General features: G+C 43.0%; 1 protein-coding gene across 2 annotated transcripts; it reads right to left on the reverse strand.

The window, feature by feature from the left end:
• Positions 1 to 26,914, reverse strand: rab11fip5a (RAB11 family interacting protein 5a (class I)). 2 transcript variants are annotated; one of them, XM_073484218.1, is made up of 6 exons: positions 26,286 to 26,914; positions 13,596 to 14,107; positions 11,697 to 12,291; positions 6,171 to 8,516; positions 4,080 to 4,236; positions 1 to 2,953 (listed from the first exon to the last, which is right to left on the reverse strand). In XM_073484218.1, exons 1-6 carry the CDS (start codon positions 26,663 to 26,665, stop codon positions 2,693 to 2,695), a joined length of 4,251 nt encoding a protein of 1,416 aa, XP_073340319.1. In that variant the 5' UTR covers positions 26,666 to 26,914; the 3' UTR covers positions 1 to 2,692. The 2 variants fall into 2 exon arrangements, with proteins under 2 accessions (XP_073340319.1, XP_073340318.1); XM_073484217.1 differs by having other exon boundaries at positions 6,171 to 8,783.
• Between the last annotated feature and the right edge of the window lie 482 nt (positions 26,915 to 27,396).

Consider the following 27,396-nt stretch of genomic DNA (forward strand, 5'->3'; position numbering starts at 1 on the left):
TACGGTGAGCAAGAAACACAAAATATTCTTTATTAAATATACAAAATTTGTGAAACAGAATTGCATCACGAATTGTAAACTTTCCAATCTTACATACTAACCTTTAAGCACATTCCACCAGCTACACAATCAAGGACAAAATACAATCAGTTTAAACTTAAATAAAACAAAAAAAAAATGGAAGACATGGAGGAGGACGTTTATTTGTTGCGCTTCATAAGTGCCGAGTCACATTGAATATGTCTCTATGGTCATCTATGCACTTGATATTGAGATCGCACAGCAGAAAAACTGAGACGACGAGACGTTTTTTTTTTTTTTTGGATGTCTTCGTATGCATCAAGCTCAACTGGAAAAAAATGTTGTGGTGTCAAAGTAGGCCGAGTGCTTAAATCACAGAGCGGTTAGAAAGTGCAGTACGGTGTAAAGTAGATCTAACTATACCAGATATCAACAGACAGGTACAGTAATGTTCTGACGATTAAGTAGTGCAAGAACATCCACAAACGCTGTTAAAAGTGGCATCATATCTGAATACTTTATGGTGTAATCGATCTGCTCCATAGATTAAGTTTCAAGGCTTTTTTTTGGCATTTCACAGGAAGTTACTGCTCATTTTTCTATTGGTATGCATACAATTTGTTATTGTGCGGTGATCTAAAACAATAACAAAGCATGAAAAGAAGTCGAACTCTCAGTGAACAGATGGCTTTTCTCGTTTTCAGAAACCTGCCCCCCCGAAGCCCCGACAAGTAAAAAATGAAGTGCGAGATTTTCAAAACAAAAACAAAAATAAGGCAGCATTTGGCATTTCAATACGGCATATATGCTGTAAAACGCGGTATATATCCCTTTGTAACACCTGAAAGCAGTAGCGATATGCGTGCTTGAGCAGGAGCGGATGTGACACACATACACCGTGGGGGAGGAAGAGGGGAGGAAGGGGGGAGTCAAGTACCGGCATGTCGCAGGCATTTTTCTCAACAGTGGCGTCGTGTCGATGGAAGGCAGAAGCATGAGATCAGAGAAGCTGTGGTGGCTCATCTTGATACTAAGTGATACTGTCTTCACCTGATAACACTGTGACCCATACAAGAATCAGTTAGCTTATTAGGCTGAGCATTATGGGTAATTTCAAGACATGCCCATTGAACAGAAAGAAGGGAAAAAAAAGAAAAAAGCAAGGAACAAGCAAAAAAGGAAAACAGCACTCATCGTGCGTAGAAAAATTAAACCCATTCACTTGCTGGCTAAGAACACTTTTGAACATTCAGGAGCTACGATCAGTTCCCAGAAAAATGTGCACGTGACAAGTCTCACACTGCTCATTTGGTCTCAAAAAAACTAGTCAGAGCACTCGATATTATCGTCATCGTCAGGGAACGTTTGTAGAGTGTCAGTCCAAAACAACATGTACGGCCAGCTGGTGTCACAGAAGAGCATCACTGAATAAGAAACATGTCGGTGGTTTTGCATGAAGCGAGCTGATTAATAACCAAATACTGTGTTTACTTTGAAATACTGCAGACTATTTTTACAAAGGATACTTCAAATACTTCAATTGATTTCCTTCCTTCTGGGCAGCCACTGAAAATACAAGAAATCAATCAATCAATTAAGGGAACTATGCTTATTTGCTTTCTTGCCAGGAGTATGTTGAGAAGAACGAGAAGAAGGACGGATCTTGATCCAGAAGGCGATAAGCTTAGATTAGCATTCAGACACAGGGGGAAACTGTTAGCCTAGCCAACAAAACCTTAAGCCAAACAGTCTGTTGCTGCTGAGACAACCAGATTTATAACCATCCTTTGATATTCTGACAGCTGAAACAATTTATTAGTCAGTTTTATGATTATCTGTAAAGTTACAGACCTACAACACAGCTTTTAAACACAATGCTTTCTGGGAACTTCCATCTTGGACATCAGAGCAAAAAAACTTCTCTGCTCTCAACTTCAGTACATAACTACTGACTGAATACAAAGGCAATAAAACAGATTATTGTCTGGAGCAGGTTCACTTTAAGTTGATTTTTCATGCTGCTCTGAGACAAAATGAAACCAAAAGGCTGCCCCGAAGGTATTAAATCTGAACCTGATGGTCCGCTACAGAACTGGCAAAAAATGATTATATGCATTTTGTAGTTAATGGGCTAAAACATGCAAAAACCACCAGAGTGCCCCCTTCATGTTGTTCGCTCTCCTCTTCCTGCAGAAAGCTGACACTCTTGCAGAAGTGTTTACTTGTTTTAAACTGTGTGAAGAGCTGGATACACGGTGTTATGGACTGAAACGCTACCATTTTCTCTCTTCTGTGATAAGGTGATAGAAGTGACAAGTGAGGTGAAAAGGAGGAATCAATGTTTCTACAATCAGGATTCCAAAATGGAAGCATCTGGGTGTGTTGAACCCCGCTGGGCTCACTCCTCCTCTGCCAACGTAAAACCAACTGGCTGTGTGAACCTGAAAACAACCTGAGGACCCGCTACATTCAGAACCGCCCCAGAACCGAACCCCTTTTCGACGAGGCCGCGTTTCAGCATGCCGTCTGGAAAAAACATCGCCTCGACATCTCTCAGTGCCTAAATATTTGTATCAAAAAGGACAGCATAGCAGTGAAAAGACTAAAGAGCTGTTGTGGAGGTTAGAGTGAACAGATGCGGACTGAACTGCAAACCCTCTCCGCCCCGCCGTCACTTTAACTTGGAGCGCACTTGCAGGAGAGTGGGCTTCTGCTCCATGATGCGCACCAGCAGCGTGTCAATGTAGTCCTCCAGATCTCTGACCTGCGGCTTCAGCTTCCTCAGCTCCACCTCCCGCTTAGCCAGCAAAAGTTTCTGCCGCTCATACTCGGCCTTCTGCCTCTCCAGCTCCGTCTCCCGCTGCACCAGCAGGGCGACCAGTTCACTGTGGTTCAGGTGGTAGTACGAGCCGGCGCCTTCTGTCACGAGACACTGAAGACACAGAGAGAAATCAACAAACAGGAAGAAGAAACAAAGTGATTTTGATTGTTGATTCTGTTTCTGAAGGTGGAATCCCTTTTCAAAACAAATAAGAAACTTCATAACAAGTAACACACAACTCTGTGCACGAAGAGAGGGTTAGGCTCTTGCTTTAACTTTTATTTTGAAGAGAATGGAAGAGAAACCAGACCTTCTGCTCACAAGTTCACTTCTTGGACCTTTAGACCATCACTGCCCCTGTTTTGTTTCATCTATAATTACCAGTAAAATGACATTATATAATTAATGTAAGTAAATTGGGTCAAAAATAATGTAATTCGACCCAAGATGCAGAATTTTCCCCTTGTTTTCCAAGTCACCTGCTAGTTAGCTGTTGGATTCCTACAAAATTCACAATAATGAACAAAATCGCATTACTAATTTGTTACTTGATGTCAGGACTGTCTCCATGTAGTCGAACTAAACCGTTCTTCAAATCTTTTTCTCTTTTTTGACTCAAACATACAGACACAGCAGACACGTACTCCACATGAAGGTACAGGGAAAGAAGAATCTTAAACAAATAGTAATTAAAAAAATGAATCTTTGACGATGAAGACGGACAAAAACAAAATATATCTTTCCTCTTTGAAAAGATCCTTAAACAGCTTGATGGTTTTGTTACTATTTTTAGTTTCATGAGTGTTTGATGTATTATATAAGAGTACACATTAGAAGATAAGCTTTTCTTCAAACAAAAAATGAATGTTTATAAAACTATGGCTGATTCTTTTATGTTTACCTTTAAGTGTTCATTCCCTGGTTGTCGTCAGTTTGCTGTTGTTTTATTACTCATAAAGCCATTTGAGAAACATTTGTCGCACCATCTGCTGTCTGATGAAGTTATTATGATCATCATTACTGTTGCGTGGGAGCTGCGTAGGTAGAGGAACTACAACAAACAAATGTTTATTTTTTCTTTCAGTTAACCATTTTTTTTTATAACTAAAAGGGTATTTTCATTTAGTCATGATCACTGTACCTCAAAATACAGTCACATAGTTACTGTTGTTATCCTCTGAAGGGCAGTATTGCAGTGTTTTTATATCATTATTATTAAAGCACACTGTAACCGTACCTTCTTCTTGTCCGTCTCCTGCTCGCTGAGCTGGCTGCTCCTCCCCGGGTGGATGGTGGACTTGAGCTTCTCCAGTCCGGTGGCCAGCACTGACCGGCCCTCAGTCCGCTTCTCGTCAGCCAGCATGGCAGTGGTCAGGGGCTTCACTGGGTGGGGGCTGGACGGGACGACAACAAAGCAGCACACACACGTACAGTCAGGTATCCAACTTCATACAACACCTCTGTGGCTTTTTCAGTTTAATATGAGAGACTTTCAGGTGATGTAAGGACTCCATCCGGCTGCCATACTGGAGGTCCAAAACTCTTAAATGATATAAATGGCTGGAAAAAGCTCATTTACCTCCCAGCAATGAACATCTCATACTTCTCAGTCTGTATCTGAAAAGATCACATTTACATCTATTTTCCCAAAACACACCAGAGGGGAAGTGTGGGGATGGTTTGTGCAATGAGTGATTTTCAGAGTAAAATCTTTTTAGTGGCTATTTACACAGTTTTAGCCTAAAAAAAAACTAAACATTGAAAATTAAATAATACAGCTATGGCCTTGGGTGATACACAAAGCTTATGTTAATTAATGCAGAACATAATGTTTTATTAGTTTAAAGTGACAATCAATGTTTATTAGTATTTAAATGTTATTTATGTCATTTTAAGTTAAAGTGAGCAGTGAACTTTTGATACTTATGTACATTTAATATCAAATGCTTTGACTTTTGCTCAAGTACTATTTGTATGGGTGACTTTCACTTTTACAAAAGTAATATTTTAACTACATGACTTTTCGATGTCTGCAACTTGTATTTTCGGTGCCGATAAGTGAGGGTAGCAGCATACTCACCTCGTCATAAGCTAAAAAAACTTAACTAAACAGGGCTTTATTCTGAAAATCACACACAACACAATGGTAGTTCCCATTGGGAAACTTTGATGTAAAGACAGACAAAAGAAATACAGGTATCATAGCTTTTTAAAACCTCCTCTTGAGCAAATGGAGTTCATTGCTTTGGGGGTTTTTTTGTAACACAACTGTCTTACATGGGCTAAAAAGATGCCTCAGTCTGGCTGTAATTAAATCAATTTGCGTGCTTGGCCAGTTGGCTGGCAAACCACCAGACACCAGCTCTTTGTTCAGGTCAACTTGAAGGATTTTCTCATACTACAAGTCGACAACAACACAGGAAAGACAGCTTCCTGTGTCAGTGACCTACATTTACAAGGAAATCTATCATTTCAAACCCCTCACTTTCTTAGTGCAGAGACTCACATTCATCTCTGTCAGATATGTCATTGTTTAGCCCAGGTAATTCATGTTTACCCCTTATTTGAGCATAACAGATTTTCCTCTTGACCTCCAGGATGACACCAGACATGGACACTAAAGATCAACCTTTGAAAATCCCAAGAAGGACAAGGAGGTTAGACAAGTGTAAGACTCCTCATTAGTGGAAATACTGGTGAAAATTAAAATTAAATGAGCTGAAAACTGAAGGACGTAATTGCATGCGTTGGTGCAATCAAACATGTGTAATTGTGTTAAAGGTATTATTACCCCGAGGTGAAAAGGAAATGCTATCAGTGACACAACAACACCTTTTTTTGCCTCGTAGAAAAGCCTGGTTTCTGGTTCAGAATTTGGAAAATGAGTGTGGTTGTGTGAGAACGCCAGCTAGCCCTGTGGAGAGAGGGTGTATGTGTGTGTGTGTGTGTGTGTATGTGTGTGTGTTGGGAGGGAGGGGGTGTGTGTGGAAGGATTCAGGGTAAAATAATAACTGCTAATTGGCCTGAGGCTATGTTTCCCCTGCTGTCACCACAGAGCCAGGACACACAGAAGACACCTGCAGAAGAGTCCTGTTATTAACACCAGTGTGTGTGTGTGTGTGTGTGTGTGTCGTAACAAAGTGAGGAAAAAGAGAAGGTCACACCACAAAGGAGAAGCCCCTTGAGAGTCGGCGGCGCAGAAGAAAAGCAGCCGGAAGCAGAGTGGCAGAGGGAGACTGAAGAGAGAAATTTCTGGAAGTAGGAAAAAAAAAAAAAAAAGGTGCTTCCTCTCCACCTCCACCTTTTCACTGAGCATGTACAACCTCACCTGTTCTCCTGATTGGCTGCCTGCTCCTGCTGGGTCTCCTCAGCGATTGGTATTGGCACGGCAGCCCGCGCCACGCTGGGTGGCGACCTCGCCGTAGCGTTGGCAAGGGGAGAGAGAGAACAGAGCGCTACAGGGAAGCTACTACTGTCAGGAGTTAAGGAAGGAGCAAAGGAAGTCAGAGAGGGGAGGTCAGGGCAAGGATCAGCTGGAGAGAACTCCTGGATGGCGCCGGGGTCGCTCCCAAAGGAGGGCAGGAGGACCTCGTCTAGGGCGGGTGTCAGGTCGCCCTCAGAGTGGGAGCGGTGTAGCGGAGCACTTTGTACCAGAGGACATTTCGAGAACTCGTCTATACCTCCTTCGGTGATCTTCTGTTGAGAGTCCGTCAACGCCACAGGAAGAAAACCAAAGTCACCGTCTATCATGAAACTTGGCTCAAGAGTTGCTGTCCTGTCCTCAGCGCCAGAATCTTGGGCTTGATCAGTTTGGTTGACTTCTTCATCAGATGGCTTGCATGCATTGGTGGAAACTGGTTGGCCCAAAGCAGCATCAGCAGTCATCTGGATCTCACTCAGCTCGCCACAGAGCGTTGAGTTTGCGGAGTGTAGCGACTCGTTTGGATATGAGGCCATGGAGAATTCGGAGGCTGGATGAGACACACAGGTTTCGTAGTCCTGTGACTCGACGCTGACATAAAGGCTTTGAAGAAAGCTGCTGCTGCTCAGATCGGATGCTTGAGTGTGCAACAGTGTGTCGTCAAAGCCTTTGCTAGGACTGTTCCCAATGGAACTGGTGTTGAGGAGATCGAACCCGAATGGTAGAGGAGAACTTGCATCCTTCCGTCCTAAAGTAGTGTTCTCAACATCAGACGAACTCTGCCTCACCTCTGGAGAAGAGGTTATGATGTGTAATGACGGGTGTGTGGAGCAGAGTTCATCAACTGGAGTCATCACATTTGTCGGAGTACTTACGGATACAGACGAATCGTTTAACACTTTTGAAAAATCCTCTAGAGATCTGTTGGATTCACCTTTGTCTTTCTCTTCGTGTTCATTGTCAGACTTTGAAGAGACGTATGATTTTGGTTGTAGTTCTGAGAGTTTTGGTGCTTCAGTCAACAGTGTGTCGTCGAAGCCTTGGCAAGGACTGTTCATGATGTGACTGGTGTTGAGTAAATCAAGCCCGTGTAGTATCGGAGAACTTGCATCCTTCCCTCCTAAGGCAGTGCTCTCGATGTCGAACGAACTCTGCCTCACATCTGGAGAGGAGGTTATGATGTCTAATGACGGGTGTGAGGTCGTCACATCGTTAGTGTTACTTTCAGATACAGAGGAATCATTTAATACTTCCTCAAGAGATCTGTCGAATTCACCTGCTTCTTTCTCTCTATGTTCATTGTCAGACTTTAAAGAAATGTTTGCAGACGTCTCCAGAACAGTTAGATCTACTTTTTCATCAACATCCCTGTGCTGGTCTACATCAACTAAAGACAGATCCTTCGACCTGTCTACGATGTCGTCTTCAGATTCTGAGGGCTTGACCACAGTCGACTCCGAGGATTTCTCAAAGTTGAGGCTTTCAAAGTTCTGCGCCTCAGCTTCCTCGGAGGAAGATGCAGAGAATTTGTCCGAATATGAGGAGACACAGGAGAGGAAATCCTCTTCTGCTGAACTGCCGAGACCTGACGAACCAGGATCTGGAGAGCTGCTGTTGAGCTTTACGGACGAAGCTTGATGCATATTTGTGTCGTTAGTGTTAGCAGTATTGTTAGCTTGATTAGTTTCAGTGCAAGCAGCCAGATTTGATGAGTTAGGAGAAGTATTTAAAGTTGTGTTTTCACTCTCAAAGCTTGTGTGCTCTGGGATTGTCTCCAGAAATTGTGCAAATGAGTCAAAGTGATGCATGTTAGTGTTGGTCACCTGGCTGCTGGCTTTATGTGCTTCGAATACAAAATCTGTGCAAGGTTGATGATGTAATGTGTCATCTGTTACGGGAAGTAATGCTCCTTTATTATTGCAGTGTTCCAGTGGATCGTCACTGGGTGTGTTTTGCTGTGTTTTGCAATCTGTGGTCAGATCCTCAGGAGACTGCAGCCTGCCAGCTGCAAATGCTTCAAAGGACTCGTCCCACTCTGAATCCGGTTCCAGCTCCCCTACAGACATAAAAGGGTTGGACGACCTCTCGCTTAAAGGTGTCTCCCCTTCAGTGGGAGTCGGAGGAAGAGGTCGTCTCTCAACTTTAGCCATCACTTCGCTCTTTGCGTCTGTACCAGTGATGGAGCCCTTGAGAGTCAGGGTGGTGTTAGGGTTACTCGCCTGCGGAAAGAGTGTGGCTATGGGGGGCCGGGAGCTGGAGAGATAGGGCAGAGGAGGCAGCGAAGGTTTTAGGGGCTGAGCGGTTAGCATGTCTTCATAGAAAGGGTTGTGTTGGAGGAGAGAGAAGAAAGGGTTGCAGGGGGAGATGGGAGGTGGTGTGCTCTGTGAGGGGCTGAAGGGGTTAGTGTGATGCAGTGGAGAAACCAGAGGATCTACAGGGGGACCCGAGGGGTGGTGGCTACGTGGGAGGGGTGGTGGGTGGGGGTCAGTGCTGGGCACTACTTTAGGTGACACCACCAGGCTGTGAAAGGAAGGCACACAGTCCTCTTGATTAGTGAGGATTGTTCACACAGCTTTAATACTGGTCTGCAGAAGGTTTTCTGTCTCATATCACATTTTAAGCATACATTCTTAAAGGCTGACCCAATTTATTTGAAACGTACAGTCATTTCCACTCCCTTAAAGCCTTAAAACTGCAGTAACTATTTTAGGCCACTAGGGGGCAGTGGAACAAACTGTAAATACAATATAGATTTTTTTTTTCACCTTGTATAGCAAACATGATAGCAAAGAGTTGCCAGGTGATTGATCATGCAGACACAGAGCGACATTAGCTTTTATTTGGAGATTATTCAGCCCAATGAATGTCCGACAATCACTTTGTTTTAGTTTTTGGTTTTTGGTCTCTACCACCAGCTAGTCGTTACCTTTGTCTGTCTACTGTTTGGTAAGCTTGAACGATATCCAAAATGTTGTATCACGATATCGTCTCGTCCAAATATCGTGATAGACATTAGTAGTATGAATACTATGAATAAATGATGGACTGAGAGGTTGATATGCTGTTCACTTTTCTACGTTTTAAACAGCGCAATATAATCAAATTGTGCAGCTAGTCTTGTTCCCTTCCCTGTAAACTCTGAAGGGCCAGCCAGGTATGAAATATCACCATAATAAATCAAAATTAAAAGTTAAAGTACAGAGAGGAACCGAACAGCTGTTCAATATTCGATATTGTGGAAAAATAGTGCTAATGACGGCAAATATCGTGATAATCGATATCATCTAATATCAGCCCAAGCCTAACGTTTGGTGAAACACACTCTTAAACTGCATTTCAGTCCATTTTTAAAATCTGCTTCTACACATAGAGGCTTTAACTTTAACTGCTGTACAAATAGTACCACTAAAAAGTTCATATTAATTGTTGAGATCAATCATTCATGTTTTTCATATCTTCAAAGACATTCCTCTCTGTACCTTTTGTGTGTTTTCTTTGGCACATGATGTAATATTTTGTGAGGGAAGTTGATGCAGCTGGGTGTAGTGATTACTTAGTGCTGCCGGTGCCAACTTGGCACCTCTCCCTCAAGGATCTCAGAGCATGTGAGTGTGTAGGCTGTGAAAATGTATAGTTACAGAGCTGGCAGAAAGGTATTGAGTGTACTATGGTCCAGAATAGCTGACCTCGCTCCAATCAGCAGGTGCTTATCAGTCCAATATTTTGTTTACGTTCAGCGTATGGAGATATGACGAGGCTGTACTTGTTTTTTGTGCTTGGGTGAGTAAATTAATAAAATAAAAATTAAGAGTAACTGTTTAAAGGTTTGTCTAGACCTGAATTAAAGATTTATTTTAATTCAAACTGCATGGGTAATGCACTCAGTACAACAACAGAGAGCAGCACGAGAGAAAGTACAGTAGAGCAGGTGACACCCACAAAACAAATTACCCACTCAAGAATGTGCTTGTGTTAGAAGTGGAAATAAAATTCAATGGGCTTTTCTTCCCTCCCTTCTCTCTGCCCACACACACAGACACACACACATTATAAATGTATACACAAGCCCACACACAACACACACACACACACACACACACATACACACACACTCGTATATACACACACAACCTGAGAGAGTAAGGAGTACTCCGGCTCACATCATCATCTTTCCCAACGATGATGATTATTATTGAACCATATTTCAGTGAGCACAAAGCTTCAGTGTGATAAAGCCAATTTCACCGGAGCAGCTCCCCTCCTCCATCTGCATTGCAGATACCTGATGTAACCAGAGACTGAGACCAGGAGCTCAGGAGGGACGTGCACCGAGCTGGAGGCAAATTCTGGCAGCCATGCTGGTACACAGGACGGGAAAGGTAAACAACTACTCTGATAACCGTTCGACACAAAGCTGCTGCTCTGAATAGAGATTATGAAATCTAACCCTGCTGTAATTTGATAGACGTGAGGAATTTACTCCAATTTTAGCTTCTGTAAGTTTTATTACCCTCCAAACAGCAGGATATCATGTTACTGATGAAATAGCCGTACAGTACATATACCCGTTAAAGGACTATTTCAACATTTTTTGGAAATAGGCTTTATTTCCTGAGAGATGAGATGACACGATCGATAATGCCCTGATACTACCAGGAGGCAATTAGCTTAGCGCTAAGACTTGGAGCTTGGATCTACTTACTGTTGACGCCAGAGCTGCAACTAACAATTATTTTTACTGTCAATTAATCTGTTGATTATTTTTTTGATTAACTGATTAGTTGTTTGGTCTATAAAATGTTGATCAGTGTTTCCCAAAGCCCAAAATGACGTCCTCAAATGTCTTGTTTTATCCGCAACCAGAAGATATTCGGTTTAGTGTCATAGAGGAGGAAAGAAACCAGAAAATATTCACATTCAAGAATTTTTTTCCCCTTAAAAAAAATCACTCAAACTGATTAATAGACTATCTAAATGGTTGGCAATTAATTTAATAGTTATTAGGTGGTAGAAAAGGATATTTCCAAAAAATCTGAACTCTTTCTTCAAAGTTTATTTGGCTACTTTAAAACGTTTTGCTGCTGTATTGGACTGCATTATATCATATGGTTATCTGCGATTAATTAATTAATTATGAGCATGGATGTTTTGAAACACACACAAAAAAATTCTTTCATGCCCCTAATTTTACCATTTAAAACGAATAATAAATGATATTATTTCAAAATAAAAGCTCAAGTCACAGGCAATAAGACACCTCAGTCTGTGACTTATGATTCAGGGAAATATAAGCCGTACAGGTACGAACTCTCAGCGGGCTCCCGAGCGCTTCATGATTCATATTGAGATGATAATTCGTCACCTGTTTGATGTTGTAACAAATGAAGCCGTCAGTGTGACTCGTCTCCTCTGTGATCACAGTGTGTGTCTCACCTGGGTTTGCTGTGCAAGTCCTTTGATCCGAACCATCCCCTGTGTTTCTCCTCAGCGACAGCGGGGGCATGTTCAGACTCGTCCCTGGACTGACTCTGCCCCTTCCCTGCAGACTCACTCCTCCCATGAGAGAACAAGTTCCTCCTCTGCTTTTTCCCCTGGCTTTCAGACTCCACGGCGGAGGAGACGACTTTAGTTGGAGCAGCCTGTCTAAACTGCTCTTCTTCTTCTTCATCGCCCAGCATGGGGCCGCTCTGCTCCAGGGCCGCTGCTATGGCTGCCTTCTCCTCCTCGCCGGGCTTGTCGAAAGACCAGCGGCGCCCGTCTCCCACGGGGCCTTTGGGGAGGTCTGTGTTAGCCCGCGGGCTGAGGTTCTGTAGAGACATGGAGAGAGGCAAAGACTTCTGCAACAGTCCCAGGCCTAAAGATCCTGCAGGTTTTCCTGAGCCTGGGTCCAGCGGCTGGACGTCGTAAGCATGGCTTCCGTTAACGCACACAGTGGGCAGAGGCACTGCGATGGTGATCTCACCGGGATCATCACCATACTCACATTTGAGAGAGGACGAAGACTTGGGCGACGTGTTGGCTGTGTGCTCTGTGAGGCAAAGAGGAGGAAGACAGAAAGGAGGAGTGAGAAAAAGATGGACGACTACTAACTTCAATTTCCAGGCAGCTTAATTGGATGATAAAAACCTTGTAATGGCTTCAACTGACAGGTTTTTCACCGCAGGACGGCACATAGAGCTGCAAGATTGATTGGAAATTGATGAATTTACTTCTGTGTGAATCTTTTCTAGTACAATGTGAACTGTAGCTCTGTGCTTCAGTGCAACATCTCTCCAGTCAGGTGATTTAACACAGAAGACGGCACTCAGCGGGCCACACGCCTCCGCAAAGTCTTTTTCAACTGGCAAAATAAAACAGCTCATGTGGGATGTTCACTCAAAGTTAATTAATTCTTTGCAGGCACATTATCAGTTTGTCTCACAACGGGAGATGCACACATTTACATTACATTTGAATCCTAAAATCTTCTCAGTATTTGAGTTGACTTTAGCAGCACTGCAGTGTTACAGAGGATTAATATGGACAATCAGAGCATTTTCTTTGTACTAACACATCATGATATTCAAACTCACATGCACATTTTGGTCACATTATGATTATATTGGTGAAAAACACTGATACTGGAATTTTCAATATGTCCCATGTGGTTTTGGAGCTGTCCTTATACCAAATATGAAGTTTTGGAAAAATGTGTTGGGTGATAATAATCTAGTTTGAAATAAATAACAATAATAAAATACTCCATGATGGTGTTTTTTTCTCTTCTCGCCTCATCACACATTATTCCCCTGTTTTGAGCCTCGACAGGAATATATATTTTTTTAGTTTTCAACATTTTGATAAACACTTATAACTTAATTCATGTCATTTCATATTTAATGGGCAAATGGAAATATGATATCATCTTCTCATCTCAAATATGGAAAGTTTGTTTCACGCTCATTCATGCATCCATTTCCTCTGTAATGAAGCTTTCTATTTAGATTTAAATACTAAAATGAAAAGCAGCAGCACCATTAAGAGGAAGAATAAACAAAACTACAGCTGGTGTGAAATAATTTTGAGGAAGTGGTTTATTTTGAAACATTCTATATACATTTTTACATAAACCACCCTGACACTTACACTATCCTGCAAGATCTGCAGCAGGAAATTTAAAATTATTTTTAAATTAGTTTAGAGCTGAAACGATTAGTCGATGACTTGACTGTAAAAGGTTGCACGAGAGGGAAACGTGACCCTGTGCTCGTCAGCTATGAAGAAACGGATGGATGACACTGTAATAAACTGTGAAGTGAGTATAAACATGACATCTGCACTGGTCATTCTCACCTGGGCTGTTATCAGCTGTCAGGTTGCTGCTGTTACTGGGGGAGTTGGACAGATCAGAGACCACCACGCTGATGCCGGCCGTGGGGCTGAGGCTCCCGCCCCGCGATGACGACTCGCTGCTCTCCGAGCCAAGTGATGTGCTGGAGCGCGTGTCCGATGACTTCCTCAGCTTCCCTCTTAGAAAGAAGGTCCTCATCTTGCTCCTCCGGGCCTCGCCCCCCTCGTCGTCCTCGTAGTCCTCCTCCCCGCCTCCGTCGCTCGGCAGCCGTTGCCTCATCCGGCAAAGGGTACCGTAACCACCTGGTAGGACGGCGGATGAGGAATCCTCGTCGCTGGATCTCCTCTTCCCCTTAATGCGCTCTTTCAGCTTGACGAAGGTGGAGGCGGTCTTGTCCTTCATGACGAGGTCGTACATGCTGGCTGTCAGGTTGTTTCTGGTGAACTGGACGGTGACTTGAATTTCTCCTCGCTCCTTCTCCTTCTTCCCCGTCTTAGAGTTGAGGCGGTACCACCTGCAGCAGAGAACAATCACACGCAAGATTAATTAGGCAGTGAAACAATTAGTGATTTCATCAGTTAGTTGGTCTTTTATGAAGCAAAAAGGCAGAATGATTGTTGTTTCCAGCTTCTCAAACATGAGGATTGACTACTCTTCTCTGTTTTATACCATTATAAATGTAAAATAAGTCTTGTTGCAGCTCTTGTATCATTATTTTAATACCTGAATTTGACTTTTTTGTACAAGTGCTTACCCAGAATAGAAATCTGAGATGGGCTGAGTTATTTTGGGTGCCTCCGGACCCAGAACTAAAAGTCCCACAGACAGTTTTTACATCGACAGCATGACGTGACTCAGAGTTTGAGCGCTTCTACAGCTTGGAGCAGCATCAAGCTCTCCCGGCTGAAGCATCAGTACAAGAGATTCATATTTCTGTTAGAAATGATCTGGTTCTTTGTTTCAAAAAGTCGGAAGGAACAAGCCTGTGTACGTAAAAACAATACAATAAGTTGATCGTGGTGAATTTTCAATATCAAGATAATCGTGAATATCCTGACATGACTGACTACAGCAAGATGAGGCTACCACCATTTATTTATCCTTTATTTGTGCAGGATGACCATGTGATTTAATATTACTTATTTAAGATTCTTATATTGTTTGTTTTTCCTGTAAAAAAAAGATGTGTGTCTTATCTGTGATGCAATAAAAATATTTGTTTCCTGACAAACTGTTGAAGGTTGAAGTGATTCTTGGATGTTTTAGTGCAAAAAATCTGTTTTATTTTGAAGTTTTAAGAATATTTTGATAATCATCGTGAATCCTGTTATGTTGGACAGGATAATCGTGGCATGAAATTTTCATATCATATATTACACACACACATACGAGGAAAACACTTCTCTGAGTCATTAATTAGTTGAGCTGTGAGTGGGGTCATGAAATGATGTGAATGACTGTATTGTTATTATGAATGGGGTTAATCTGTCCTCACACAAGGTGAGAGTGTGTGTGTGAGTATCCTACTAATACCGCGAGGCTGTGCGTAGCCAGACATCCCACAATAACTCGGAGGAGGCCTCTTGTTTTCCTTCATTAAATCCAGTAAGCAAGAACAATGAAGTAAAATTATGCTAATGTCAGATGTCAGAGCGAGTGCCCTACATAAATATGACTGAAAACAAACTGCCCCAACTGTAAATTCCTTCGCTGGATGAGAAACAGAGGAGCAGTTCTTAGAAATGCTGTGCACCGGTGGGTGTAACGGCGCCAACAAGTTCACCACACCGTGACTCATGGGAAAGTCTCATCTGGTCCGTTGTGACAGATTAAAAAAGATAGTATGACTGAGAAAAAATCCCCCACTTAACATGTGTTTCTGACACTTGGTGCTGCCAAAGGGAAGTTATCAACTCTGAAACCAAGACCTGCTTTTATTTTCTCACTTCCTGTGCTGCTGGGCTATTTTCACCTCACACCTCCACCACAGTGCCTTCCTCTATTGTTCATATAAGTACTCTGAGGCTGAGTGACACATGCCTGCACAAAAAAATTACTTAATTGTAAAAAAATATAATGCAATTGTATTAGTGGAAATCATTTATAAATAAAATAGCCAAAGTCATAAGAAAAAGGAAAGAGACAGGACTCATGCTGCAGTAGATCCATTTAAATATCATGAAAATGCAACAAAACCAACATTGGAACATATTTACTTTATAATATAGCCTACATAATCATTTGAATTTAGTGTATGGCTAATAAACGTATTATTTATTCTACTTTTTATTAGTTATACATATTAAAAAGGTATATAAATAAGGCTTGTTTTCACTAATGATTCATCCAATTTGATTTTTTAATGATTAATCTATCGTTTAGTCTATAAAATTTTTTTAAAAATGTGAAAAAGAGCCAAAAATGACATCTTAAAATTGCTTCTTTTGTCCAAGAAACAATCCAAAAATGAAAGACTTGTCATTTACTGTCAAAGAAAAGCAGCAGATCCCTGACGATTAATCGATTATCAAAACAGCTGAGCTAATTTAACGGCAATCACGTGTACAAGAGATCTTCAAGTGTAGTGAACTCACTCTACAACAGAGCATGTTCATGAACTGAAAAAATTTCCTAGTCTGCCGAGTCAACAACAAAATCTAAATGTCATGCTACAGAAAGTGTAACGCGCAACCAAGAGGAGTTGCGGATGTTAAAGCATCAAAGACGTGACATGAAAGAAAACTGAGACTGAAGGAAAACCAACTGATGTATGAAAAAGGAAGGAACTTCACACACTTTCTGCACGGCGATCTCAGAAACCAGACAAACAGAACGTACAGCATGACAACGCAAAAACCCAGCAAGAGTCACGACCCAAACACTTGTAGCAGCTCGTGAGGTGAGCATTTCAACAATCATGGGAAAACGTAAGCATGCTAATGTTAGGATGTCATCATGATCGTAAGGCTATTATGGAGTAATTATCAAGATATTAATACGTTTTTGTAATAAATAGTCTGCGTGATCAAAAACACTAAGCTTGCAAAGGGACAAATGTCTGCGCCGAATGTTACTGCAATGCAAACAGTTAGGATATTTAACTAGGGACCAAAGATGGCCACATAAACTAATACTAATCATAAGTAGCCAGGCAGCTAGTGTGACTAAAACTAAAAATATAACAAAAATCGTCAGAGAAAATGATCTGTATTTATTGGACTGGCCGCCTGATATCTACAGCTTTCCAGACATTTAAACCCAGTGACCTTATTCTCAGGTTGTTTGGTTCTATGAAGCCGTTTGTGTAAAGGAACAGAAGCAGGAAGGTTCCCTGCTCCAGCAAAAACATTAGCATAATTGTAGGCTGCGAGGAAGAAAAAAAACAAAAACATAATATAATTCACAGCACAGGCTGTTATGTAATCATCATCATCCTGCAGCCGACCCTCAAGTTCAGCCCTGAAAACACGGTAACACCCAAGAAGAATGCCAGGGAAAACAATTAGCAACCACACTCCTTCCAGTTCAACTCTGTGAAGCGCAAATAACAAGCAGGTGGAGCCCGGAGAGGAGAGAGGAATGCTGCCGATGCTTTTTATAGCTGCACAAGAACAACAAACATTACATCACACATAAATAGACAACAATGGAGATGTGCCACTTTTCATTCACTAATCCAAACATGATTGAAGACGTGGTGACGACGGTATTTACTTTGGAGCATTTCATCAAATCTAATCCTGTACTGGATTGTCAAACTACATGCAAACAAAAAAGAAAATCCCCGAGCTCTGAACCTGCCTGTCTGCTTTTTCTACATCCACAAAAAACACAAAGATTCTTGAGTAAGCTCTCGCTCGAGTGTCTGATGTTGTACACCAGTGCCTGCTACCCTAAATGCCTGTTAGGCGTGGACTCGAGTTTCACGTCGATGCTCCAACAATAGTATCAGTCCTCCTCCTGATTGGGCAGCCAACTCCCTGTAGCCAAGGTGGGGTTCACATTCCAAACACCGGACCAGAGAGCTATGAGGGTTTTCTTTTTCAAACCTACAACTACCATCATCATACCATCGACCATGCAGGGGTGGTAATTTAGGGGCTATATCAAGCAGCAAAAAACTTGCAGATGTGTGATTTGTCTACATGTGTCATTATATTTTGGTGCTCAGTTGACTCAATTACATGACAACTGCTTACAGAAGAAGAAATTAGCTTCTGCTGTACAAAAGCTACTTTTCATTTTCCCAGACGATGCAAAAAAAGTTGCAAGCCTGTTTACGTAGATGCACCTGTGCTCGGGTGTCTTATGCAAAAAGCCTGACGACAAACGTAAGTAAACAGACGTGAGGCCTAAATACAGAAACTGCAACACAGACAAAAAAGCGCAGCCTACATTTTGAAGCCCACGTACTCAGGCAGAGCACAGTCTGTTACAGAAGAGGACCCAGTTTCCCAAAAGCATCTTCCCACACAGACGCCCGTGTAGTTGAACAAGGCCACTGTGCTGAGATTGTAAAGTGTTTTTGGTTACAGTCCTCATAACCAAATGTTCTGCCTGTTTTTTTGGGAATCTGTGGGAGTCTATACGGGCTTCGCTTTATAAACAGTCCCATTCCAGAGCTGCAGAGCATAACTGCAGAGCCTGACTGCATATCTGCTTCCCCATCTTGCAAAAACAGGAAATCACAACACTCCACCCCATCCCAGCATGACACCATCTCATCTCCCCTCCCCGGTCCACTGAGGAGCAAATAGGAAAAAAACTTCTCTTCCAGGAGCTACCGTCTTATTCTAGTCCTCTGTGGAACAAGCCGATCCCTTGAAACCACCCTTCGAGTCAGGAAAGGGCTGAAATTACAAGACAAGTAGGCTATCAACCTATTTTATCCAGCATGTACTCTGTCTCTGTGGGACTCTGTGAGCTTGGGTGGTATCAGAGCCAGACAGAAGAGACTCTCTGAAATAAAACTGGTGCCAAGGGCGCAGGATCTGTGTCAACTGTGCACTTGATTCACCAAACATGTTGGTATTTAAAGTTATACAGCTCTGCAATCTTTTTCTGTCTACCCGAGGATTCAGAGGGGTCACTGCAAGGCTCTGCAGGAGCTGAGAGACTGACGAACAAAGACAACACCTTCACCACTCTGACACATTTAGAAACAGAACTAACACGGCCATGCTGGCTGCTGTGCTTAGGCAAAGTGGTGCTTCGAGTGCAATGCTAACATCAGCAGGCCACCGTGCTTAGTTTAGCTGGTACAGTGTGCATCATGTTCACCTTCTTATCTGAATAAGTTGGCATCCTATCTCATCTACACTTGTTTTTCTTTCAGCTCTGATACTGCAGTTTATCTTCCCCAGTAACAACAACAACAACAACCTCTTCGGCCTCCTTCCTGGTCCGCTGCCTCTCATGGGGGTCACTGATCCTCTGGAGCCGGTCTTTGCTGCCAGAGTGTCTCTTGGCTAGGAAGAGCTGCACTGCTGCTGGTCCGCCCTCCAGACACCCAGTCCGTCAGCTGTGCCCACAGGACTAGTCCAGAGATACTGCGGCTGCGACAGCCGAAGATGTCGGTGTGTTTACCGGGGCAACTACAGCTACACAATCTGCTGCATCAGCTCCACCGCTGGCTGTTTAAACCAACCAAAAGAAAAACACAAGTACAACTCACTAACACCAGACAACCACGAAAGTAAAGGCTTAGGCTAGTTTATATTTTAGCATCTCTAAGAGCAGGTGAGCCCTCATGGCCCAGGGATTTAGTAAGCCAAATTTTTTTCTTTCCCAACAAATGGGAACACAAACGTTGGATCTTTCATAACAAAACTGTTCTCCTGAAGTGTGAAATCTCTGAACAGACGTCAACATTCAGCGAGTCATCTCTCACCAACTGCCTCTGCTGCTAATTATACATTCTGATACAGCAAAACAGTCACCGGCAAAGTCCAATCCCAGCCAACTCTGCTGGGAACACAAAAACTACAATCCACGTTCACCTGAAGGTGCTCAACGACGGCCCGACAAAGGCCCAACAGCGGCACATTATCCGCTCTGTGTGGACTTAAGAGGATGCAAAGTAGGTAAGCGGTGCGACTTCATTTGAATTATCAAGTGGACACTTCCTATCACATCTCTTTCAATGATACAAACCATGAAACCCTCCAGGAGCACTGTGGGCACTGCTGGTAATGTGGCCTGAATTCTTGCCTCTTCAGCAGAAAATAGCAGACAGGGCCGCGAGACCCAGACCACATTCCACATCTGGATGCGATGAGCTCTTACCTCACCACCAACTTCCCTCCCAATACTTTCACACAACCAAGTATTGTATCTGAAAAACCACAACTCCTCGGGGCTACATCAGGGATCAGTGAAAGATAACCAAGAAAATGTTTTAAAAAATGAAACTTGTCATCCTGATTAGACAAAGAGGACAATAGCAGATGTCATTTACTAACTATTTATCATGAGATATTGTGGGAGAGAAATATACTCGTGCAAATAATATTGGTTTAGGTCTTCGTTCTGTTCTTAAACACCAACTAAACAAATGTTTAGAGATGTAGAGCAGGCAAACTTTGATTACAGCGTCTAAATTCATGAGGTGGGTGTTGTTTACCAAAGCTATAGCATCAGTAAAATGAAAATAATGCATGAATAATGAATAATGAAAAGTAGATCGCCACACACAGAAGCAAAAGCAGAAGCAGTGCGACTCTTATCTGCTTCTTTACAAAGGCTGCAAAAAATTATACAACTTACAAATGAGTTCTGTTAGACTGTGCTGTTATTGCACAAGGCCATCTTGTTTGAGGATCAAGGCCAATTTCTGCATTACAACAGATTGCGGTTAACTTTGTTTCCAGATGCTTCCTTCGCCAAAGCAGCACAGTTATCAGGCTATATATGTGAGACAAGATGCACTGTGGGTTTCTCTTAATTGAGCACACTGTAGTCTTTTAAATACCGTCTGTCGCCTTTAGGAGATTTATGCACAACAACAGGTGTTTAATCTCTTAAATAACTTCTTTTTTTATTATTATTCTAATCCTCAAAGTGACATCAGCCTAAAAAAAGACTAAAGCCTTCAGAGTTTGCAATTATATTGGGAGGACTTGAGCTATTGGACAGCCGCTGACATTTTTCTTAATATACAACTTTGCCCTCTCAACACAATTCAAAACACTTCATCTTACTGCTGATATTTAGTGGAGAGACTTGCTCAATCCATCACTGATACTTAACTAGGAACCGGGCTGACATTTTAAAAACACATCCCTCACACATGTCCTGACTTTCTCCACCGCAGATTAAGATTAATTTGTCCATTTAATCAGAGCCCATAGCGAGAAACAAGGACGTCTGCAACGCCAACCCAAGTAGCCCATAATTGCTTAAATTAGACCAAATTTAATCAGCATATCATCCAAAGTGTATTACTATCTGCTCCATGCTGCAGAAGCTACTGTTGCCTTGCACTAGCATCCATTAGCACTTGCTGGTTTGCTTGCAGTAGCACGCTGGCTAACGTGTAGCTAAGAGTGCTGTAACCTGAACCGAGTTCAACAGGAACTAAAGACAAGACAATTTAGGCTGCTGTGTCACAGTGACCCAGATTTGGAAACGACTCCGTCTCTTCTGGCTCCTCTGTTCTGCTAATAACAATGGTACGATGTCTATTAGCTTAACCACAATAGACGCTGTCATGTCTCTTCTATGATGATGCTAGACAGGCTGATGGGAGGATTTGTGATGCAACTGCACAGCCCTTTACATGTGCAGCAATATCCTGCTACCTATGTAATGTTTTTAATCTGATAAATCTCCACACAACTAGCTGGAGTACATTTATATGATCTGGGATGACTTGTCAGGTCACACAGTTATGTAACTTTGAATGTCCATTAGACTATATTCTCTCCAGGCAGTGGCTACTGAAAGACAGTCGGCTCTTAGCAGAGGATTTTTCTGGATGTACATCACACACACACACACACACAGTCTTTCTGCCTCACTCAGCAGATGGAGGTTCAGTTCTCAGGCCTGCCTCAGTAACATTCAGGTCTGCATCAGAGCTTTGCCTCCTACAGATACACAACATGACAGGGGGTGTGAAACTGAGACAGCAATGCACTGGAAAAGGAGTGGTTGAAAAACACCTAATCCAACTGCTAAATTACAATATAAGCACTTCAGGAACCGTCCAAGCAAGACCCTGAAATATTCCTGATCTGCAGAAAAAAAGAGCTGAAATGTTAAATTACTCTCTTGAGAAGAAACTTGATTATGAAGGAAAAATTGTGTGTAACAAGGTCAATTTTCAGCAAAAACATTGAAAATAAATAACTTTATTTCTGAGGGTTGCTTGCTAGTTTTTGTCCACAGTTTGTTGATCTGTCAGTGTTTTTTGTGGTTTCCTCCTGACAGACCCTGCAGGGGGAATTCACCCGACGCCCACCTTTCCACGAATCTGCTCTACACCGATAGTTCGACATGCAAATACATCAGGGCCACTGCATCCTCCCATGCCACCCCTCTGTGGGCAGCTGTTCTGCTTTCATTTTATGAAGAAAATTGCGAAATAAAGATGAGACATGTTGGGACATGTTTGAAGTAAAGCTCTGGTGTGGCTGTTTTTCTACTGTCATCACTAATTTGTGCAATAGATGTCCAATAGATGTCCAACAGATGCTAACACTGGTCTGGTTTAGAGTGTCTCTTGATGAATCCTTTTTCATAATTGTTTCGTTTATAAAATGTAGTTATATTTTAGAATAAAGTAAGTTAGTGTAATTAATTCATAATAGCATAGCAGATTTCAATAGCTGCAGCAAGCTAGCTACTTAAGCTAATGATGTTTCAAGCATACTCGTTTTACTTGACTACATACATGATATTGTGCAAAGACTGAGGGTGAAGCTAAACTGTCCAGGGCAAAATGGTGCATTCTCATCAGTTCATGATTATGTAGAAGACTTAAAAATACTGTATAAAATCAGTATCAGTACGCTAATTAGCACTACCTGTACCTAAAAAGTCTGCAGTTTAAGAAACTGGTCCTGCAGCACATCGAAGACAACATCCCCTCCAGTCTGGACCCTCAGCTGTATGCATTCAAAACAAACAGATCCACAGAGGGTGCCGTAGCCACTGGCCTCCACTCAGTCTTCACACAACTTGAGAATAACAGCTGTAGGGAGTGAGCTAGTTAGCCGTGCATGCTAACATTTGCAGTATGAACACAGTGCTTTTCTGTCAAGTCATGTGACTCGAATCCGAACCATCAACACCACCTCGCTAGTCTGATCATCACTGTTTCTTTATCATCTTCCACACAGAATAAATCCTCCTACATAACCAACCACATCTAAATTTAAACCCCATACTTCATTTCCACTGACTGTGACTGGAACACGCTGATTCAGACCTACACTGTGTGGAAACTGATGAATCCTAGAGAGAGTAAAACAAGTCAGAGGTTCGGAAGAAAAGGGCTGTTTCGACCTGCCGTATCGCCATTTCGCTGTAATATACAACCCGGAGCACTATATCACTGTGAAGCCCCTACCTCCTCTAAAGGGCTTTATAAATATTAGAAACTGTAAAGTGAAGGAGTCTTGGCACACTCCTCTGACCTCAACCTCTGCGATACTCACTGAAAACCCCTCTAAGTGCAATTTTTTTAGTTTTACTATTACATGGTTATGTATATGTAGACTGACTTTTGTTTGAGTTTGAAAATCACCTGTTTTTCTTTCCTCTATCTCACCTGAGCAGCTCATCGTTTTTTTTCTTCTGTGCGTTTTTATTATCAGATTTTTACTGCCGTCATTTATCACCGCGCAAATAAGGCTCGCCTTAAAATGACACCCTAGAAGAAACCTATTATTACTCTATCACGGGAGCCCAGAGATAACACAAATCACGCTGCTTTACTTTTAAGGGAGTTACTGGGAACGGCCCAGAACCACAAATCCTCCTGAAGGGAAAAACATACATGAGTAACGCAACACTGTAAAACTGCCTTTGAGTCAGACTCCATCCAGACGACGGTTTTAATGATGCAAAGATAAAGCCAGACATGATTATTCTGACTTCTTAACATTTACCATTATCCCATACTTGCTGCACGAGGCCGCTGTTTAGATACAGTTTAAAAAGCATGATGAGTTTTGGTATTGGTACCTAAAATAAGGCATCGTATCAGCACTTGTATCCGAAGGTTTCCATGCAGCCACAGTCACGACTTAGGTGCCAAAGCCTGAAAAAGTCCAGCTCATAGACAGCAGTGCAATACAACTGTCTTAACTTAAAGGGTAACTGCAACAGTTTTACAAATCAAAGTCTGTTTTACTGAGAAAAAAGGTCTGAAAACTACAAACATATAAAAGGAAAACAATCTTGGTTACGTGGAGTTAGAAATAAATTATCTACATTAGCCGCTAATAGCATAACACGCATCTTATTCATGAATTAAACTGTAGATTGAAAACTGTAGGAAGACGGACGCACAACACCGACCCTGATCCAATCCAAGATGGCTGCCCCCGCACATCAACAGCTGTGAAAGCTGGAGAATATACTGTTTATTAGCACTTCTGTGGACATGTTGCTTTGGTTTTTGTATGTGCAAAATACTGTGTGATGCATCAACCGATATTGGTAACAATAACAACAAGGCTAACCTGGCTAGAACTGTGTTTCCAACTTATACTGGATCGTCGTCATCATCATTTTTAATGGATCTAGCATTGTGGTTACAGATTGCAACCAACTGAATACCCCTCGTCTCACCCTTTTTCTATGCTGGTTGCTATAAACATAAAAAAGAAAAAACCACAAATAGCTCTCTGTAGAGCCAGTGTTTGGTTTGTCCTTTTTGGGCTACTGTAGAAACATGGCAGCCTCCATGGAAGAGGACCTTCTTCCTCTGTAGATATAAAAGTTTAACTTCTAAACAATTATGTTTAGTTTCAGGTGATTTTATACTAATGAAAACATAATTATGAAGACTAAAATCCAGTTCTGTCCTTAAATCCTCTGAGATAATGGTCATCCTCTTTTTAAATATGTTGCCACAACTAGGACCTCATTTTTTGGTGTGCACTAATGCCGAAGAGGTAAATTACAAAACCAATCATAAAATTTGACCTAGAAATAAAAAGGTAATCACAGGTAGTTATCTTTGCACAAGTGCCATAGTACCGGTACATGATAGGACATCCCCCTTTTCTATCCGACGCCCTGTCGACTGAGCTCAGATTGAATATTTTGACTCGATGATGAACACAAACGCTCCTCTCGCCCCGTCTCAAGTTTCCGTCCTTTTATGGCAGTTTGTTTAAAATGACTACCAGCCTGTGCTTTCCCCTCGGCCAGACTCGTGAACATGAGATGAAATGGGAACCAGCCGTCCTCCCTCCTGTCGACCCTGTTGGAGCTGGTCACTTGAAGGTTAGATCCAGCCTGTGATGTTGACGTGTCAGCAGTTTGGTGTCTTGGTACATTCAATGTCTCCATGTGGTATTCAGTGAATCTGGGCTGGTCGGTAGCAACACATCCTCACAGTCAACACTGCTTTTGCACGTCAACATTATGGGTTTGAACAGGGAACATCCACCAGAACAGGTGAAACTGTTGTGTTGGCGCTCCTTGGTGCCAGTGCTATACAGTACAGGATGTTAAGCACCATCTGGGACACTGTAAACAAAGTGCCATCACATGTCATTATGTTCTGATGGCAGGAAATGCTTTAGCCCTCCACAAAATCAGCTGTAAATGTCCGATTTCTCCACTGTTTTCTTGCTTATTTCTATGCCAACCATATTTAAAATCGACAGCTGCAGGCGAACAGTTTCAGGCTTGTTTATCGGGGAGGTGCTGAAAGGCATCATGGGGAGTGTAGGACATTGGGACTTGACTTGTTGGTTCATCAAACACACAGCTGTCCTTCACGGGTGCATAACTCCAACAACAACGTGACACGCTGATCGTAAATGAGAGTTATCTGAGGGTGGACATCAGTTTTAAATGTTTAATGTATGCAATATCAAACTTTTCCTGACTTATTTACATCCACGTCGGTGATCCAGAGGTTGGGGCTGTTTTGTAAAACAACATGTTATGCTAAAAATACCTTGGAGCTTTCCAGATCATGGATCTGTTAGATAATCCCTGGAATTGGGACAGGCATTAATCCCCGATTGCTCTACGTCATGCAAGGGCTGTTGGGAAACAACTATGCTCAGGCAACCCCACAACAAAACAAATGTGGACGAGCCCTGGAGGAGGTTGGGAGTGAGGTTTTTTTCTAGAAGGGTTTGTTTTCGGTGAGGTGTTCAGTGGTCGGTCAGATGTGCTCAGAGTTTAGTTTGGTGTGTGGGAGGAGGGAGGGTGTGTCTGCAGGGCCCTGATGCAGCACCACAGATCTGACAGCTGTGTTTATGTGTGAGCACAAAGTCAAACATGGGACAAAAAGCAGCCTGGAAATAAAAAAAGAAAGAAACACCCTGATGTGTTCAATGAACGTGGGAAAACATAAAAGTGATGGCAAGATGAGGCATATGCACGCAGCTATTGGTTAATCTGCAAGCTCACACACACACACACACACACACACACACACACACACACACACACACACACACACACACACACAAGTATTACATGCATACACAAGCTGAACTTACTCGTTTTTCACGCATCGGCTCTCCAGAAACAGCTTATCCAGCTGGATCACCGCCTGTCCGAGGAACATGTCCGTCACCATGAGCGCCCGGTGCATCACGGTGAGGACGAGCTCGTTGCTCCCGGCCGGGTGTCCGCTCCGCCCGCCGCCGTTGTCCAGCACGCCGGGGTGCAGCTCGAAGGAGCACTCCTCCCTCCACTCCGGCTCGGTCGTCTTCTCCGCCACGCCGGTCGAGTATTTCTCCTTCCCCAGCTGGATGATGGTGTACACGTCGCTGGTGCCGTGCTTGCCCTTGCCCCGTAAGCCCCTGCCTCTCAGCACCGTCACCTGGACGTGCGTCGGTAACCATTTCTGGTCCTCCTCCACGGTTAGCGAGGACATGTCCCCCCCACCTCCTCCTCTCCAGACAGACAGAGCGACCGACCGACCCGCCGCGCACGCACCGTGACGAGGCGAGGCAAACCGGGGGGAGAGGTGGTGCTGGTGTCCGCCGCTTCCTCCCTGCTCTGGGGTGTGTGTGCACAGTCACATCAGCTCCCGGGTCGGCGGGCGGTGCCGCATTATGGCTGCGTGTCGTCTCTGCAAAGTTTCCGCCGTGTGCCGGCTGTTTGGTGCCCTGGCTGGCTGGCTGGCTGGCTGGCTGCTCGTGTGTCTCGCAGCAGTCTGCGGCAGCGGCAGCAGCAGCAGCAGCAGCGTCCGTCCCCGCACGGCGCGTCCCTGCCTGCCTCCTCCTGCTGCACGGGCCTCTCTGCGGGCAGCGACGTCACGCCTCTATCCTCCTTCTTCTTCTTCTTCTGCTTCTTCTGCTTCTTCTTCTTCTGCGGGACGAGGAAGTTCAACACAACACATGGGGCTGCATGCACACAGACCCTGTGCTGGAGTGTGGGCTGTGGTTAATCTTTTCTTTTGTGCAGCATTAAATCAAATTAAACTCCAGTCCTGTGGAGGAATGTGAAACTGAGTCTGTGGTTGGCTGTGAGGACTGTCCACACTGCAGATACCCTGATGAAGGCCTCTGTACTACAAGCTACTAAAGAGGACATAATGTAGTGTTCAATATCAACACAGGACACTTTAAATGTTATATAACATCCAGCAGAAGGCTGCAAACA

The sequence above is a fragment of the Pagrus major genome, chromosome 16, assembly GCF_040436345.1.
Source record: "Pagrus major chromosome 16, Pma_NU_1.0".
Taxonomy (NCBI): Eukaryota; Metazoa; Chordata; class Actinopteri; order Spariformes; family Sparidae; genus Pagrus; species Pagrus major.